Source organism: Rosa chinensis, chromosome 2 (genome assembly GCF_002994745.2).
Source record: "Rosa chinensis cultivar Old Blush chromosome 2, RchiOBHm-V2, whole genome shotgun sequence".
NCBI classification, from domain to species: domain Eukaryota; kingdom Viridiplantae; phylum Streptophyta; class Magnoliopsida; order Rosales; family Rosaceae; genus Rosa; species Rosa chinensis.
Window position 1 is genome coordinate 35,730,337 of NC_037089.1, and position 18,766 is coordinate 35,749,102.

An 18,766-nucleotide genomic window follows, 5' to 3' on the forward strand; every position below is an offset into this window, starting at 1 on the left:
GAAAGTGGGAGGGCCATGCATTTTTGGATAGCATCATGTTCATGGTTGGTCGTTGGTCTTGGTCATGGCCATGCCCATGGGGGACTTTGCTTTTCAAGTCCATCATTAGAAAAGTAAATAATATGTTTTAACTGAGTGTAAAAATTTTGTAAATGATTACCCCAAAAATAGCCCACAAAAATCTTTGTTTCCCTTGTTTCCAAATAAAAAAGAAAAACCAAAATTTCACCAAAGAAGAAGAAGAAGAAGAAGAAGAAGGAATGAAATAAAGAAGAGAAAGATTCAAAAACTCCAAAAAAAAAAACAAAAAGGGCAGAGAGAGAGCAGAGGAGAGGTCAGATTTCTTTCTCTCTCAAACCAAAATTTTCAGATCCCAAACACCCACCTTCTTCTTCACCATGATCACCCTCCATTAACTTTTTTCCTATATAATTCCACATCTGCCCCTCCAGATCCTCCATTGTTTCTTCCACAAGAAGAAGAAGACCAATTCAGAAGAATTTTACAAGAGAGACCCATAAATCCCAGACGCCACCATGAACGACTTCTCGGGTCTCTTAAACTCCGATTACGGCTTCAAGCCCTCCGGCAAATCGGCCCCAATGTCTTCTTCTTCTTCCTCCTCTTCTTCTTCAAAGCCCCCAGCTTTCGATCTCGGATCCACCGGACCCTCCTCCAGATCAACTCGCACCTCCAATTCCTTCTCCGGCGATCGCGACCCGATCTTCGGAGCCCCGAAAGCCCCAGACTTTGAGAACATCTTCGGCGGCTCGGCCAGGTTCTCCTCCAATTCCGAAGCTTTCAACTTGGATTCCATCTACGGCGCTGATTCCGCCTCCTCCAAGGTCGCCGATTCCGGCCCCGTTTTCGACAGGCCGGTTTACGACGACGACATTTTCGACGGCGTTGCGGGGCTGAAGAGCTCAGCCGCGAACGACATTTTCTCCTCAACGGTGACGTCGCCGCGGCCGCCGCCGCGGGGGAGTGATAGTAGTGCGTTTGATGACCTTCTCGGTGGGTTTGGCAAGGCTGAGCCGGCGGCGTCCTCGTCGAAAAGCTCTAGCTCACAGAAAGCTGACGCGGGTGTGCCGCCGGGTTTCGATGAATTGTTACCTGGATTTGGAGCTAGTAGCAGCCCCCAAACTGAAAGGTATTGTTGCTCTCTCTCATTGCTATAAAGGCAGAATTCTACTTTGTTCGGCAATTTGTGTTGGTTGAATTGGATTCCTTTACGTGATGATTTTTCGGTTTTGGCCAGTACTAGTGTGGAGGTTGAATTGATGGTTAGTTATGTGAATGTTGCACTGTATATTGTGCCTCACTTTTCACGGGCTACGTGTTGTTCGATTATATCGGAACAGGATTTGAACATGTTTTTTTGTGTGATACTGTTCTGCTGTGATAATCTTGTTATTCATTGGGAGATTTTGTAACTCTAACCATTTTTGGTGTACTCCAAGGTTTTAGGTTTTGGTTAGGCAATGTTGTGGTGTGAATTTCCTGAACTGGGTAGAATGAAAACTTAAGGCACATAACATGTTGGATATGCAATTTCAGTAGATGAAACGTCAAATTTTGTAGCTGTCTCTCTCTGTTAAGAATCCTTATATCCTGATATTTATGGTTGCATGTTTCTTTGAAGGGGAACCGATTCATTATAAACTGAGTATAATTCTTGTTAAAGAAGAGATAAGGAGAGGGCTGAACACAGCTACTGGGTTTGCTAGTTCCTCACTCTATTATATATATCTCACTATATACCATTGATCTTATGTGTGTTTCCACACTTCACTAGGAAGAACACTGAAATAAATGTAAAGTAATTTATATATAAAAGGTTCATAGATTCTGACATACTTTCAGTTAGGGGAATTATTATTGGCTAAGTTGTCATCTCGACTAATTAGAGTATTCCTCCACACCACCCACATATTGCCATCACAACAATCTCCAGGAACCATCCTCCCCGCCCCCCAAGATTATCATGTCTCACGCAATAAGGCATCACATGAAGATGGATTCTCCCAGCTCACTTGAGTCTCCCTAAACAATCTTCTCCACAAGGATAGTGCAATAAACAATGTAGCAGCAGATGATTCGAACTTTCAGTAGCATTTGTACCCTGCACACACCCCAATGGGTGAGAAGTGCCATGCACTCGTTTAACCAGTTCATTTTGGGTAACTTCATGAGCATTCGTGATAGAAGAGACTGTTATTTCTCTTAATAAATACATGCAGTTTGATTGTTCTTTGACTTGCGGTGCTGACGTAATTTTCTTTTAGTCAATGCTGCGGATGTTTTAGTGTGACTATATGTTGTTGACTTATGCATCTGTGCTGTATTGCTTTTGTATCAGGTCAAACTCAGAAGCCAACTGGCCCCCAGAGACAACTGCCAATGTGAGTAAAGCAACAACTTCCAAGGTGATTGGCGATCCTTTTGGAGTAGCAGGGCAGTTTAATGACCCCTTGGAGGAAATAAGTAGACTTTCTAATTCTGGAAGCTTGAAGGCTGATAACCCGTCTGTTGATAACGGGCGAGCATTTGATGATATAGATCCCTTTGATGGCCTTGGGAAGTCGGTCCCCACATTTTCTTCAGGGAAGAGTTTCAGGGGAAAGGATAGTGGTAATTTAAAGGCAGATACAAGCACAAATAATGGCAGAGGTTCAACTGGTAAAGAATCAACTAAGTCTTCTGTGAGAAGTCCAGATAACCAGTCTCAGAGGAAGGTTCCTGTTGGAAATCATTGGGATCCTCATCAGACCTTTTTTGACATGCCTTCAGTTTCGACTGATTCTCACAAATCTGCAGGTCAAACTATGTCTCCACCTTCGTATGTAAATGCCAAGGAAGCAAATGTACCGGTGGATAGGTCTTCAAGATCTGAAGAAAACTTGGATTCATCAGATAATGTATGGCTTACGGTATCAGAGATCCCTCTAATGACTCAGCCTACTAGTGCTCCACCACCTTCAAGACCACCTCCTCCAAGACCTGTGCAGGTTTCAAAGCCAAGAATGAGTTCTCCTGCTTCTACAAATTCAAGAAAGAAGGCTAGTGAATCCTCTACTGAGTTCTTTCAGGCTCCAAAATCAGCCTCTGCTGCAGCTAGGAGCTCTGGTGTTTCTTCAGTTGATGAACTTGGCGATTTTGGCATGGGAAAGAGCCAAAGTAACTTTGATGAACATGCAAATGGTCTTTCGGGTGAAGAATCGGAGCGGAACTCAGTTACTGATGCTGTGAAGGAGGCTATGGAAAAAGCTGAGTTTAAAATGAGGCAGGCAAAAGAGAGAGGAAGTACAAAGTCTGCGAGAAATAAAGAAGCACAGGAGAAGGAAAAAGAACGGCTGCAGAGGGAGAGCGAAGAGGAAGATATGGAACAGAGGAGACTGGAGAAAGAGAGGGAAACTGAGAGGGTGTGGGAAGACAAAGAAAGAGAGCAAAGGAAACTTGAGAAGGAAAGGGAGAGAGCCAGGGAGATGGAGGAGAAGAACAGACAAGCTGTGGAAAGAGCTACTAGGGAAGCACGTGAGAGAGCGGCAGCTGAAGCTCGCAGTAAGGCTGAAAGGGCTAAAACAGAGAGAGCCGCTGTTGACAGGGCAAATGCTGAAGCTAGAGCACGTGCTGAAAGGGCTGCAGTTCAGAGAGCTCAATCTGAAGCTCGGGAAAGGGCTGCAGCAGAAGCAAAGTTAAGAGCAGAAAAGGCTGCTGCAGAAGCCAGAGAAAGAGCTAATGCAGAAGCCAGAGAAAGAGCTAATGCAGAAGCTAAGGAGAGGGAAGCAAGGGAGAGAACTGCTGCAGCAAGGTCTGAAGCTGAAGCACGAACAAGATCGGAGCGTGCTGCGGTGGAAAGGGCTGCTGCAGAGGCCCGAGAAAGGGCTAATGCTGCTGCGAGGGCGAGCCAACAAAGGAATGAAAATGATCTTGAGAACTTTTTCAACATGGGTCGGGCTAGCAGTGCGCCACGACCCAGGGCTAACTCATCGGTAAGTACAATGTTGCAAAATATTTTTATTAGCACTGAGAAATTGTGTTTTTGACAGTTGGCTGTATATTTCAGGATCCTTTTGATGCCCATTTTCAGAACAGGCAACAGCCTGAAGTGCCGAAGACATCAACTTCCTCAAACATAAAGAAAGCATCTTCAACCACAAATATTGTTGATGATCTTTCATCAATTTTTGGAGGTAGTTTGGTACTTGAAACTATAGTTCAGTGATTTTATTGTAAATGTTCATTTCTTCCTATGATGTTCCGTTGGCTGAACTTTCATCATAATACTGGCAAATAGCTGCTCCATCATCTAATGAGTTCCAAGAAGTTGAAGGAGAAACTGAAGAAAGGCGAAGAGCCAGGTTGGAACGACACCAAAGGACCAAGGAGCGTACGGTATGTGTCTTTTTCAATAGATTTGTAAACTTTTGGTCTCTTTATTAAAAATAGAGAAGATCTATACTTTCTATTCACTCGGAACTGGTTTTAGCCCACTGCCTGTATGACATGTTAATTTTTTATATGGTTTCTGAGAAGTTGAGATTGTTGTTTCTGTTTTCCAGGTGAAAGCACTTGCTGAAAAGAACGAGCGAGACCTTCAAGCCCAAAGAGAACAAGCTGAGAGACATGTAAGTAACTCTTGTTTGCCATTACTTAATTTGTTCTTTGTTCTTTGTTTTTTATTTTTTATTTTTTTTATATGTGGAATGATTTTAGTCAAGTTGTAAACTTGTAATTAACCTAGTACTTGTGCCAAAATTTGTGTTACTTCTTATCTCTCTGTTTTCCAGTTATTATGAAAACCTGATACGAATGATCCAAAATCTGTATGAGAAAATGAAACCCTGCATAGATTCTCATAGTGATTGAAGCCAAGATCCTTAAGTAGTTATATGGTAAATTTTTGGGTTTTCGCTTATGGATGGAGAAAGCAAAGTTTCCTATTGTTGAGCAATATTGTTCAAAAAGTTCTCACGTATGCAGATTTAATCCATTTTTGGCTTTGTTGTGAACATCTCATTGCTTGAGTACTTACTTTTATGTTCAGAAGCTTTTTCATTGTTTGTTGTCTCTTTGTATTGTATTATACCATTCTCTCTCTCTCTCTCTCTCTCTCTCTCTCTCTCTCTCTCTCTCTCTCTCTCGTTGATATTTCGTTTTGTATCAATGCATGTGTCACCAGGCAAGTGAAAGTGTATTTCTTTTGGAAAAATGCTTATTTATTTCTAAATTAGAAACAATAAGAAGAATGTTGTATTTTAAGGAAAATAAAAGACTACTGAACTCTGATGTTCGACCATATTTGCTGTGGAATCAACCCAACCATCGTCCCACTGAACTCGTTATTGTCAGGGTTTAAGTTTTCAATACAGAAGTGTAAACTACAAGGGATTGTTTGCATGTATAGGTATGATGTTCAATGAAAGATGCAAATATGTTGGGATTGTTTGTATAAGATGTGAACTTCAAAATACACTGTTTCCATTTTTCAGTTAAAACTGCACTCAACCGGTTGGTTTGTGACAACCTGTGATGAAGAATAGAAACAGAATATTTTTAGTCAAGATTTGGAAAGTAGTTCAAATAAATCTAGGCTTTTATTATTAGGATTCTTATAATTATTAGGATTATTTCTTTAGGATTCTTTAAGGATATTCCTAGTTATTCTAGAATTATCTTAGCCTCCCTATATATAGAGGCCTTTGTAGTCGTTTATTTTCAGAATTGAGTTAATAAAAATTGAAAGCTTTTGCTTCTCTCCAGGTTTGTGTGATGCAACCTAACCTTAGGTGTGATGCCTAAGTTCTCTGGGTGTGATGCCTAGAAACCCTACTGGTGTGATGCTAGTAGTTCTATCCCTTCTCTTCTTCAGTTTCTTATTCTAAATCCCCTTTCTTTCTAACAATCGAGACTGCTGCAAATAAACCCCAGTTCTGCAGTTCTTTTGCCTCTTGTCCTGCATCAACCTGTTAAGTATTTGTGTGCTTCAAAGTTGTTCCTGATATGGATTTTTTAAAGGATTCTGGTGATACTGAAGTTTGAAAATATCCTGAATGTTCTAATGATGACGGGGATTATTTACTGTTTTAGTCTTCGCTCTTTGTTTGAATATATATATTTCATTCCTGACTTTCTTTGTTTCTCTCTTAGCTGCTAAGCTATACTGAAACTCAAATGACAATTTGCATTGATCACTAATTGTCTTATGATTTACACATTCAGAGAATTGCTGAAACACTAGATGTTGAGATTAAGCGCTGGGCTGCAGGAAAAGAAGGAAATTTACGTGCTCTGCTATCAACTTTGCAATATGTACGTTTTCATTATTGATTTGTTGCATTCTCAGATGCTCCATGTTGTTGTTGTTCATGATACTATTATTATTATTTTGGCACAATGACGAGGATATGCTGCCTGCATTTGCATGGAAAACAATTGTAGAATGATTGATCCCTTTTTTATTTTCACTTTTATTATTATCTTTTGCAAGAAAATGGACATTGTCTTTTTTGTTTGGACGGCTGCATCTTTGGATGCGGAATCCTCAATTGGTTTTATTATGATTTTTTTATTGTTTCCTTGCATATGGCTGTTTGGTGGTCATTATTGAGTTGCCAGTTCCATGCGGCAGTTTATGACAGTTAGTTTCTGTTGTTTCTTTTCTTAAGTTAATTTTTAGCGCCACATGGATGAGTCAAGATATAGAATTTATGTTCTTCGTAAGTATGTCCAAAGTATTCCACTCTAGTTATGCTGAAATGAATGGTTCGACAATCTTGTGAAATACTAAACTTTATACAATTTATACTGACCCTGTTTTTAAATGATCATCAGGTACTGTGGCCTGAATGTGGTTGGCAGCCAGTTTCCTTGACTGATATGATTAATGCTGCCCAAGTGAAGAAAGTATATAGAAAGGCAACTTTGTGTATTCATCCTGATAAGGTACAACAGAAAGGTGCCAATCTTCAACAGAAGTATGTAGCTGAGAAGGTGTTCGACCTCCTTAAGGTATATTATGTGTTACATATCAAGACGATGGATTGTTTTCCAGAACTGAAAAATGCATGAATATAATCCTCATGTATTAATAACCATTAGAATTCCATTGAAGTATGAGGGATAAAAGCCATTTCCTAGAAATAACAATATGAGAAAAAGGGGGAGAAGATAGAACTACCCCCAACTCTCTCTTAACTTCATCCTCAGATTGCTTTAGCATAATTATTTTTCATTAAACTTTGGTTCTGTCTATGCTGATTTATTGTTAGGAATTACATTAGAAAATTTGCAACTAGTGAGGCTACAGAAATATAACATATTGATTTAGCATTGGTATTACTGCACATGTGTGGGTATTTTTGGCATGGAACCAGTATTACTCTACTAGTCTGATTACTTTTGTTTCATCTTTTGAAATCGTACTCACTGAGTTTTGTGGCACGGTAATAGGAAGCTTGGAACAAGTTCAATTCAGAGGAGCTATTTTGAATTCCGTCAATGATTCTTCCACTACGAGCTACTCCATTTGGCAATGGTATCATTTGTCGTAGAAGAAGAAAAAATGCTGCTTGCTTTCCGGAAGAAAGACTTTGTACCGGTATCAGTGATGGTAGAATTTTTGGGTTAATGTGGAATATACTGAGAGAGGTTTCCGTTTGCCATACAAAGATGCCTGGAGGGTATTCTCTTATATTTCCCTTTTTTCTTCCCCTTGTTCTTTTCCCTTTTTCCTCTTGTAATTGTTTGTTTAGGGGAGTAAATCCAGGGTTTATAGGATTTCCAAAAGATGGCTTTTGAAAAATAGAAAAAAGCTAGTTGATGTAGAATACCATATTGTGGTATCACAATCAACTTTTGTTCAGTGATTCACCCAAGTTAATATAGCCCGGGCAGATTTTGCCCTGATTTTCATATTTGTTTTGTGATATAGCACATTCTGTTGAATATGTATACACCATTATTTGTATTGATATCAAAACATTAATATATCAGTGATGATTGAGCTCTGAAGTCTAAGACTTGATCTGCTTCCTATGTTGTTTCCTGTAACAAGTCTAATTCTCGAATAACAGCCAATTTGGGTAAGGCTGAAGTACTGATCATGCTTTCTTATTTGTTTTTCATTGAGCTTATGAAAGACTTCTAGTTAATCTTACTCTAAGATTGCATGACATGCTTTCTTTGCAATTGAGGCTAAGTTGGTGATTGGCATGTGTGCATGTAATTACTACAAGATGTATTAGTGGTTTGATTGCTTCAGTGAACAGAAAGAACTCATTTGGGATAGACAGTATATCGTGCTGTATCATTTGGTTAAGGGCTTAAGTGCTACTTCTACATTTCTACAAAGTCAACATGAACCTGTGATTAATTGAGATCATGTGGAAAATTGTCTCTGGTCTTAAAATGCTTGGAAAGATCCTCTTCGGGACTGTTTAGAGTGATGGAATTGGTGTATGCTGTAGTGTACATTCTGACGCTGTTACGTTTATGAAGGTACTGAAGCTGTCAGGCTAGTTTTCCAGTTTTGATTTATTTTTTACTTTTGATTTAGCTACAGTCGGGACAAGCAATCAACAGTGGCTTTGGATGATCATTCCAAACTTCCACTAACCTCTCTGAAACACGGATATCAAAGCTCTCCAAATACTACGGTAATCTTAAAATCCTTATCTAATTTCTCAATTTTTCATGACCTGTACGGACTCATGCGTGCGACAAACACGCTATATCGACTCTTTTGGTGACTGTGGTCCATTTGATCAAACATAGAATGACGCTGAAAACAGATTGTTGGACGAGAGAAATAATACCGCAGATGAGTCTTTTGTTGGAATAAATATTGTAGAGAGAGAGTTAATGTGGGAGAAATCGATCCCGTGATGAGAACAGATCCTCAGAGGAAATGACCTAGTGATTCCACATGATTCTAGCATCTGGGGAAAATTGGATCACTTGATAACTTTTTTTCTGCATCTATAAACGCCAGTTAAAAATTTTCCACACAACTGAGACCATATCAAGGCTATAACCTTGGGAGGAAGATCCCATTTCCAGTTATCAGTACCAGTGAACAATGATAGATAAGCAGACTTCACAGAGAAGTTACTATTGGAGTAAAATTGGAGATACACTTACCAGCTCCACTACGAGGGAAGGAAGTATTAACCCACATCTTTTGCAAAATTTCATTAGGAAGCAAGTATTCTAGCAATCTGAAGAAAGTAATTCCAAACCAAGCTATGAAGCTGATCATCAGGCCCAGTGCAATGAGTGAAATTAAGAATGGAAGCACAACCACAGGTCCACAACCACAATGTGCTTGATGACTATTGCACTGCGAGATCAATGTATCACCGAGCTCATTCTATAGGGGAAATAGTTACTTCCAAAACTTCTCAGTCCTCATGTTTTATAAATCCATCAGTTTGGAAATTGATTTGGAACTCTGCTGCTCCAAAAGTTTATCACTTGTGGAGATGTTACTCTAACTTCCTAGCGCAAATCACACAAGAAGAAGGTAGATCCCTCTGCATTAAGCCCCATTTGCAATGGTTGTCAGGTTGTTGCAGTGGTTGTGCCTCTCCCTATTTTTGCAGGATCTATGGGACAATCTGTGGCTACAGCTTTTAAAAGATCAAGATTTCAAGCAAAACAGCTCGTTAATTATACCTGTGAAGGAGAAGACGTCTTGCTTGGACCTCCTTCGAACTCTCTTTTGAAAGAGATCAAGAGATATGCAGTAAGTTCTCTAAGTGTACGCAGTCGGCTAATGCCGCCAGATCGAATTTCTTGCTATGCAAGCTAACAGAAAGTGGAACCTGAAGATTGGTTGAATCACCCTAGCCTCCATCCTCGTTGCCGAGAAATTTGAAGAGTGAACCGCCTGCACAGTGCACCCTGTACTTTCTCAACCAGATCAAAGTATTAGCTACGTAAGTTTTCAATACTAGAGCTGAATACTTTTGCACCTTGGTGGTTAAACCCCACTCTGTAAGAGTTTATCAACCCCACTCTGTCTTGACTTCCCAATCCTTATCTGTGAGGCCGTTCTAGTCTTTCAATATATTAGTCTCAGGTGTCTGAACTCCTTGAGACTCGGGTCTGCCACATTATGCTGTATCACACATGTATCACAAAAATACATTTTCACTCAATTTTGCACCAAATCACCCTCAAAATTTGAGTTCGCTACATCATATTGTATCAAATCTGTATCAAACATGTAACACTAAAATACATTTTCACTCAATTTTACACCAAATCACCCTCAGATTCGAACCCGTCACGTCATGTTGTATATATCACACATGTATCAAAAGTGTATCACAAAAACACATTTTCACTCGGGACTCCTATGTTGTATCACAAAGTGCATCATCATAACACATTTTCACTCAATTTTGCTCTAAATCACCATCGGGATTCGGGCACATCATGTCATGATATATCAAAGCAATATCACACATATATCAAAATTATATCAAACGTCATAAAAACACATTTTCGTTCAATTGTTCACCAAATCATCATTGGGATCTGGGCCTACCACGTCATACTATATCAAAGTTGTATCGCACCTATATCAAATCTATATCACACTTGTATCACTAAAACACATTTTCACTCAATTTTGTACCTATTTACAATCAAAACCCCGACCACCAGCCACCTCCACCACTGTTAGTACCGCAAGCTCAAGTGGTGCCTGAATAGAAGAATTGGGACCTCCCCACAACCACCGTAGCCCCAATACCCATCTCTGATAGGGGATTTAACCAAATCACAGGTATTGGTGAACCTCACTGTCTTAGCCAGAGCATTAGTCACTACCACACTCGCGCTTTGAGGGCCACAGCAACCACCAACCTCATGCTTAAAGCACCCACAAACCCGGCGAAGCGCTCACACATTCAAATAATCAAATTTCAAATCAAAATCGTTTGCTCTCTTTGAATAGAAATGGTCAAGTGACATCCATCACGATCGAGCTTCCACCGATTGACTTGCAGGAAGTAGGGGTGTGCAAAACATGATACAAACCGACCAAGCCGGCTGAAAGCGACCGTTAAATATGGTTTGGTTAAGGTTTTTTTACATTAAAAATTAAAAGCCAGTTCAATATCGAACCAAACCATTTATGAGCTGGGTTGGTTTGGTTTCTCTTCTACTTAAACCGCGAAACCCAAACCGACTGGTATGTTTGGAATATAATAAGAAATTTTTTTGAAATTTATATACATAATAAATAAATAATATATATATTATTCTTTTGTCCAGTTTGTTCTAAGTAAGTTCTAAATCTTCATTTATAACTATTCCTAGATGACTTACTACCATACCAAAGACCTAAACCCTAATATAAAATTGCTACAATTACTTTGATCCTTTCACATCACATCTCTCAATCTTTCATTCTCTAACCTTTAATACTACCATATTAAGCTAGTACTGATGGCTAAGCATGCCAGGAAGCGACCGGAACATCAAGTACTGTTGAAAGAGGAGAAAAGCACTTCTATAGATACTGCTTTTTCATTCATTCATATTGGCCATATTACTATCTGTTTCTGTAACATTTTGATCTTCCACTGCTGCTTCTGCTTTTTCGCAGTCCACTGATTGTCACTATTTATGCAGTCATGGTTCGTGCTCTCCCCTAAGGGCTATAAAAGCTAGCTAACGAGAAACCACAACAAAAAATGACTTAGTATTATGGTGACAGTGGATCATGTGTAGGCATTTAATTGCAAATGTATAGTAAATTAACATTTTCCTTCAATGTTACTAATCTAATAAATATCTCTCATGTTCAACCCAAAAAAAATAAAGTCGAATGCCCTGAGATTAGTGTGCGAGAAATCTAAGAAAAAACTGGTGGATTCTAAAATATTTTTATGACCCAATCATCTGCTATTCGAACATTAGGCTTACGAATCGTTAACACTGTTGGTCCTTGCCTTGAATGAAGGAGAAGCGGGCCCTGTTCAATCTCAGTCTTTTGATTTGCCGGTTCAATTAGCGCACTCTTTTGCCCAGTAGACAGTCCTTGCAGAATAATCCTCTCAATAACACATTCTGAGTAAAATTGGGTTTGTCCAGGTGCCAGATTAAGAGATGTAAGCTTCCCATCTGCGAAAACAAAGCGCCGATGGATATAGGATCCTTGCTGAAACTCAAAGCTTTTTCCATCATCCACATAGAGTTCACCTTCAGCGGCTTGTGAACTATTCAGTGCTATCACCTAGAACAGGCAAAAAGAAAATTACAACCATACATCCAACCTGACATCTGCTTTTCATACTACACAGACAATATTTCAATCTTGCATTCACGCAAGCATAAAATGGCTTCAGCCTCAACAGTTGATACAACAATTTTTTTACATCACAAGTCTTACAGAATACAGGTCTGAAAAATCTGCCAACACTAGGAAGACATTGTCATAGGTTATATGAAAATGGAAACCTTTTCTCCGTGGAAATGCATTCTTCAAGGATACATAAATATTATGAGCCTAGGTGGCCTAGTCATTATGTCTAATTACACAGAACACTTTTAGAAAAGAAAAAAAAATGGGATTTACAAAAATCAACCCCAAACTTAAATACTACGCCCCAAAGTTTCTAGCTAAATTTCTGAAGTCGTGTAATGCAAGACATTGCTCCTAGGTCTATATATCAAATGGAATTAGACCTTTCACCATGGAAATGCAGTCTCAAGCATGTTTAAATATGCAATGAGCCTAGGTGGCTTAGTCAGTAATCCAATTACAGCCAGACACTAAAGTAAATTAGGATTCACAATCTCAAACTTAAAAGTTATGCCATCTCAACATTCTCACTAAATTAGTATGCTCAAACACATAACAGCAGATGACAAAAACCGTGGCTTCAAATTCTCTTTTTTAATTGTATGCATTCACTAGTCCATTTTGCGTAACCATGCTCTAATCATGCAAATAGGACAAGTTTGCAAACACTTACATGTGGCATTCAGTTTCAGTATGGATAAAAACTATTATGAGGATTTTCTACAATATTAGCTTAGAGATACTGGCATACTTGAGACAGGTTTGCAAATAGACAAGAATTCATTGAAGCCCTCTCAATGCTAAGGCGTATAAATAAAGAAAATTTGAGCAATCTCACCAAAGATTTTGAAGTCTATGTTCTAAGTTATATGCATGTTCAGACAGACTTATCTATTATTACGAAACATCACTGAACTTTAATTCAAAGGCATACCAGAGTGTATGGATCGTTCACCATCTGGGTAGAACTCCGACGAAATCGGTCTTTCCGTGGTATGATAGTTCCAGCCCTCTGGAAAGCAGGAACACCCTCTTCGTTAACGTCCAGCTTATGGGTCTTACCTCCCTTGTAAGCTGCTCCAGTTTTCACATCATACCATGATTCTTTCCCAGGCAAATAAACTGAAGTATGTTTTGCGTGCTGTTACAAAAGAAAAAAAATTGAAAGTATCAGAGATGAATGACAGAAGAATAGGGCAAAAGGAAACAAAGCTTAAAAACGAGTAAACTATTAGGCTATAGTGATACCTCTGTATAGATCCCTTGTACCAAAAGACTGTTTCCAATCATGAGAGCCTCATCATTTGTGAAAGTAGCCTCCTCGGAAGGAAACTCCATCCACAATGGACGAGCAACTGGAACACCACTGGTGTTTGCCTCTCTGAATAATGTGTAAAAGTATGGAAGCAACATGTAACGGGTGTGTATAGCCTCCCTCATACGTTGAGTGTTTTTTTCTCTGCATAAGATAAGGTAAAGAGTTATGATTGAAGTAATGGTATGGCAACAAGTGAAGGGAAAAAAAAAAATTAAAAAGCTTACGCTATTGATTCATTGAGCTGATAATATAATATGGGATTTGAAAATCTTATTTCTCAAGTTTCAATCATCAAAGGAAAACATGTGTTTTTTTTTTTTCTCAATGTTTTCAACAAACAGTTATTTCATGGTTAAGGTTTCTGTTATACCATCCAAGCAATGCTAATATCAGCTTTTCAAACATCAACACTAATTTTTTACTCAAAATACGACCATGCAATTTAGATGGACCACACAGAAAATCATTTGTACTCCAACCAGCAGGTTTTGATCATAATGCATCACTATCACAGTACCAACTCTTCATTTAAACTCGCATGACCATCTGAAAAGTCTTGCCTGCCAAAAGTGCTACACACATTCCATTTGCATTTTCTTTTCAAAGAAAAATGAAATCAAAATAAGTTGAAACCGTAGTAGAGTTTTCTATGTATTAATAAGACATACACTAACGGCAGCACTGGGAAGAAAGAAGTTCAACAGGACCATTAAAAAGCACACAGATTTAAAGCCATATCCACTACTTGGCAAAGATATCAATTCTGAAAACTGTATGATGCAAATTAAAATTCAAAAATGAAGCGAAGCAGTATGCTCCCTATAATAATTAATATTGGTGTATCAAGAGAAGTTCTAAATCGAAGGAAATTACAAATGCAGATATGTGGCAGCATGCTGAACTAGATAGCAAACATACTCAAACATTAGAGGAAATCCTACCCAAATAACCATGGTTCTCGTCTTTTGGTGTCATGATGAGCATGACCTCTAAAGAAAGGATAGTAGGCTCCTAATTGATACCAACGAACTAACAACTCAGGTTCTGGATTGCCAAAAAACCCACCCACATCAGCACCTGTAGAAACATTACAACTATTAGTACCAGTTGAAATACAAACTTTGCATCAATATGAGAAATTTTCTTTTCTTACCAGAAAATGATATCCCAGTAAGACCAAGAGTCAAAATCATCGGAACTGAAACCCTGAGGTGATCCCATTCAGCTGTATTATCTCCCGTCCATATTGCTCCATGCCTTTGACTTCCAGCAAATACTGCTCTCGATAAAACAAATGGCCTATCCTTTCCATCACCTCGCTGAACAAGCCCATCTGCTGTAGCCATGTGAAAGTAGTAACCATAGGCGTTATGTACCTCCCGGTGTTCTGCATCTCCTCGATGTACAGCATCTCTGGGCATTGTAACCTGGTTATGGTAATTATTCATGAGATGTAGAGATGGTATGCAACAATAAAACAAAACAGAACAAAAAAAGGAAATAAAAAGGCACACACTCAGCCATCATCATTTCTGATAACAATCAGCATCCGAAAAATGCAGCATCAGCACAAACTGAAAATTTCTCCTATTCTTTAAAATTGAATCCTTTTTTAAAGTGTTTTAAGTGTCGCATTTAACAATTCAAAAAGGGAGAAAAGTCTAGCAGTTTATTGACCCAGGAATCAAGATTAATTAGAAGTAAATTATTAAATTCCAGTATTTGTATCAAGTCATGCCAAGGAAAGTATGGCATTTAGGTTGAGCAACAGTTTTACTTGATAAGGGTTGGGCTGACTCCAAGCTTAACCAACACCATTTAGGCCACCCAACCAAATTTTTAGTAGAGTAGGATAAGCTGCTTTGACTAATTGACCAAAGTTGATTGAATGGTGCTAATTTAGACATACGGTGAGTAACTATATTGCAAAATAGAACATAACTAAGTAATGAGTGGGCAACTCTTCCACTATTTCAGCCAACTTAAGCAGATACTTAGAATAGGGTTTACATCAAAGAAGCATAAGCAACATGAAATTAACTTGCACACTTGGTGCCCATCATCATATTTCTGTTGCAAGTTGGGGAGCAAGAATGCAAGAGTTACATATAAGTAAGAAAACTAGATTACAGATGGACAGTGGTAAGACACGATATCGGTTGGAAGAACATTACATGGGCTAGGTCAACCAGATAACATAAGATGTATATACAACGCGGACTTGAATCGGTGTTTTCCCTCATTGGGAAAATACATAATAAGTAATCAGAAGCTCATTATCCGACTTGCAACATTAAGATACTTGATTTATTATGAAGGTAAAGGATAACTTGTTTGGCTCTAGTTTTTTCTTCCAAAATAAATTGACAAGTATGTCTATTTGAAAAGGCAGAATAAATATATAACTCAAGACTCTACTGTCAAGAAAAGAAGGAGAGATAAGTGATCAAGTAACATACCTCAGGACCATTGAAGACAGAAGGCTCATTCATGTCATTCCAGATGTACAAGGAAGGAGTTGAACCAACATAATTTTCAGTAGAGAACTTTGTAGCCCACCAGGACCTAACCTCTGGCCTCAACATATCCAAATATGATGATGAACCAGGCCAGCACCACCCATCATAATCATTCCCATTGGCATCCTTAACATAATAGCCTTTTTCTGTGGCCTCCCTGTGCAAAAAGTACGAGTCATCTCGCTTAATATGAGGGTCCACAATAGTAACCATGTGCCTACCCTTAGCAGCCAACTTCCTCTGCATCTCCTCCGGGTGTGGGAAAAGCATCCTATCCCACGTAAAATACCTCTTCCCGTCTGTGTGATCAATATCAAGCCACAGAACATCATACGGAATATCATGCTCATCAAACTTAGAATCAACTTGCTCCACATCCTCCTCGTCTCTATAATTCCACCTACATTGGTGATACGCCACCGCAAACAGCTGCGGCATTGCGGGCGTGCCAGTCACACTCGCATACTGACGTGCTACATCCTTTGGTCCCGGTCCCACGAAAAAGAAAGCATCCACAATACCGGCCTCACTCATCCAAAACGTGTCAATCCTACTCTGCGACGAAGGGAGAGCAATGCCGGCCTCGGCATCCCATCCATCCCCAAGAACATCAATCTGCATCTCAGCAGCATTCAACCAAAAGAACCCGGAAGTCCCTCGGGCCGTGCCGTGGGAAATCATGAATGGAATAGAGCCGTAAAGCCCGAATGGGGAATCATGAATATACTCAAACACGTCCAAGTTAAACAGTCTATAGGGTTCAGATTCCTCAACCCCGGGACCTCTAGTGGGCTTCAAAGCAAAGCTTGAAGCACGCTCAGGGATCCCATAAACATGATCAGCCCCATAAAAGGACACATCAAAACTAACGGACTGAGGGCCGTAGGGCCTCTTATCCGTATGCCCTCTAAACCTCTCTTCCCAATCCTCACCCTCTCCCTTCTTCTCTCTCAGCTGCTCAAAATCAAATAGGCCATTGGAATTCACGGAAATTACACGATTACCCCTCTTCTCGCGGACGTAAACCTCGAACGGATCGTGCCGCAGCACCGCCTCGTAGCCGTCGGACAAGAACACGACCGACGATGGAGCCGCGTCGCCGTCGATCGTCTCCGTGGAAAGCCTCTGCAGCCAGAGCTTCTTGCCCTCGAACTCCGGCAAAACGACGTCGGGGACCTCGAAGCGCTTGCGGGGCGGATCGAGCTCGTCGATCCTGAGGCGCAAGATCCCGTCTTGGTAAGCGGAGAGAGTGAGAAGCAAGGGCTTGATTTGATCGGGGCTGGTTTCTTCTTGTTCGATTCTCTTGGGGACGAGCTTGGCGGTGAGCTCGCCGTCGGAGATGGCGGCGTCTTGGACTGTGAGGGAGGACGAGCCAGGGTTGCGAGCTCGGGCACGTTTGCAGAATGGGGTTTGGTTACAGTTTCGGAACTCGTCTTTTTTCCATGAGAGAACTGGGGAGAGGTGACAGGTGAGGAGGAGGAGGAGAAGGAGAAGAGTGAGGTTGTTCATCGTCTGGGTCTTCTTCATGGATTTGAGGTCATAGTAAGGAAATGAGAGAGAGAGGAAGAGGAGGAACAAGACCTCCACAGTGTTTGTTACACTAGTTTAAGTTGTGTTAGTCAGAGCTGGTGAATTCGGATCCAATATTTTGGGCGGGTATTATCGACCCGAGTGATTTTTTTTTTTTTTATAGGAGGAATATCAATTCATGTTAATAATAGAAATTACACATAGCAACTCGGTCGGTGGAGTTGACAAATAGAGCCGCTACCTAAGTAAATCTCATCTTTTGTAGCCATTTAAAAATCCATAAATTTATTGGCTTCTTTAGAAGTAATTTATCGAGGAACGTAAATAGGCTCCGTACAAATTTTTAAAATAAAATTTTTTTTTTTAGAGGGACAATCCATTAAAATGAAGAAGTAAGCAACATTACATAGGCTCCGTATTTTTTATTTATTTATTTATTATTATTATTATTTTTAGAGCGTCAATCCATTAAAATGAAGAAGTAAGCAACATTACATAATGACCCACCCCATTGGGGCTAGGTCAATATTGATCATGGCCTAGACAAGGCTTAGATGAATGTCACTATCTATGTGAATAAGCACTCATACAAGTAACCAGACTAGATAGGGAAGCAATCTGAAGATAGTGCACCCTACATTATTCTTAAAGCTAAAGAAACTAAACTAGTTTGGGGAGGACCCCAAATCATCTACAACAGTAGTAGCCACTGCCTCTGAAATCTCTATCTGTACTGGTATCTTAGCCTCAGTATTAATGGATTCTCTACAGGGGATTCCTCATCAACGGCAAGCTCCAGAGCTCGTTTCACATCTTCCTTCAAAGCCTTTAGAACTCGCTTAGTCATGGGCTGCTTCACAGTACCCAACATTGATATCCACCATCTTAGGTTTATTATGGCTACCAACTAGTGTGCCCACCCTCTTCTTCTTCAGAGGAGACACCAAGAGTTCCCCCTTCTTGTGGGGAAGATCAAGTTGAGGTTCAAAATCCAACTCGACAGGAGCTGAAGAAGAAGTCACCTGTTTAGTGCATTTGGTATACGTCACCAATGCCATAGAAGCGCTGCACTTCACTCCAGAA

At 39.8% G+C, this 18,766-nt stretch overlaps 2 protein-coding genes across 2 annotated transcripts; one reads left to right on the plus strand and one right to left on the minus strand.

Moving 5' to 3' along the window:
- Positions 1–266: 266 nt before the first annotated feature.
- On the plus strand, positions 267–8,021 carry LOC112185488 (auxilin-related protein 2). Its single transcript, XM_024323739.2, has 8 exons — positions 267–1,150; positions 2,360–3,992; positions 4,067–4,193; positions 4,298–4,395; positions 4,563–4,628; positions 6,223–6,312; positions 6,835–7,011; positions 7,453–8,021. Exons 1-8 carry the CDS (start codon positions 537–539, stop codon positions 7,489–7,491), a joined length of 2,844 nt encoding a protein of 947 aa, XP_024179507.1. The 5' UTR covers positions 267–536; the 3' UTR covers positions 7,492–8,021.
- A 3,689-nt stretch (positions 8,022–11,710) lies between these two features.
- On the minus strand, positions 11,711–17,743 carry LOC112188170 (probable glucan 1,3-alpha-glucosidase). Its single transcript, XM_024327229.2, has 6 exons — positions 16,094–17,743; positions 14,788–15,061; positions 14,576–14,711; positions 13,565–13,775; positions 13,251–13,457; positions 11,711–12,247 (listed from the first exon to the last, which is right to left on the minus strand). The coding sequence occupies exons 1-6, from the start codon at positions 17,678–17,680 to the stop codon at positions 11,888–11,890; spliced, it is 2,775 nt and encodes a 924-aa protein (XP_024182997.1). The 5' UTR covers positions 17,681–17,743; the 3' UTR covers positions 11,711–11,887.
- Between the last annotated feature and the right edge of the window lie 1,023 nt (positions 17,744–18,766).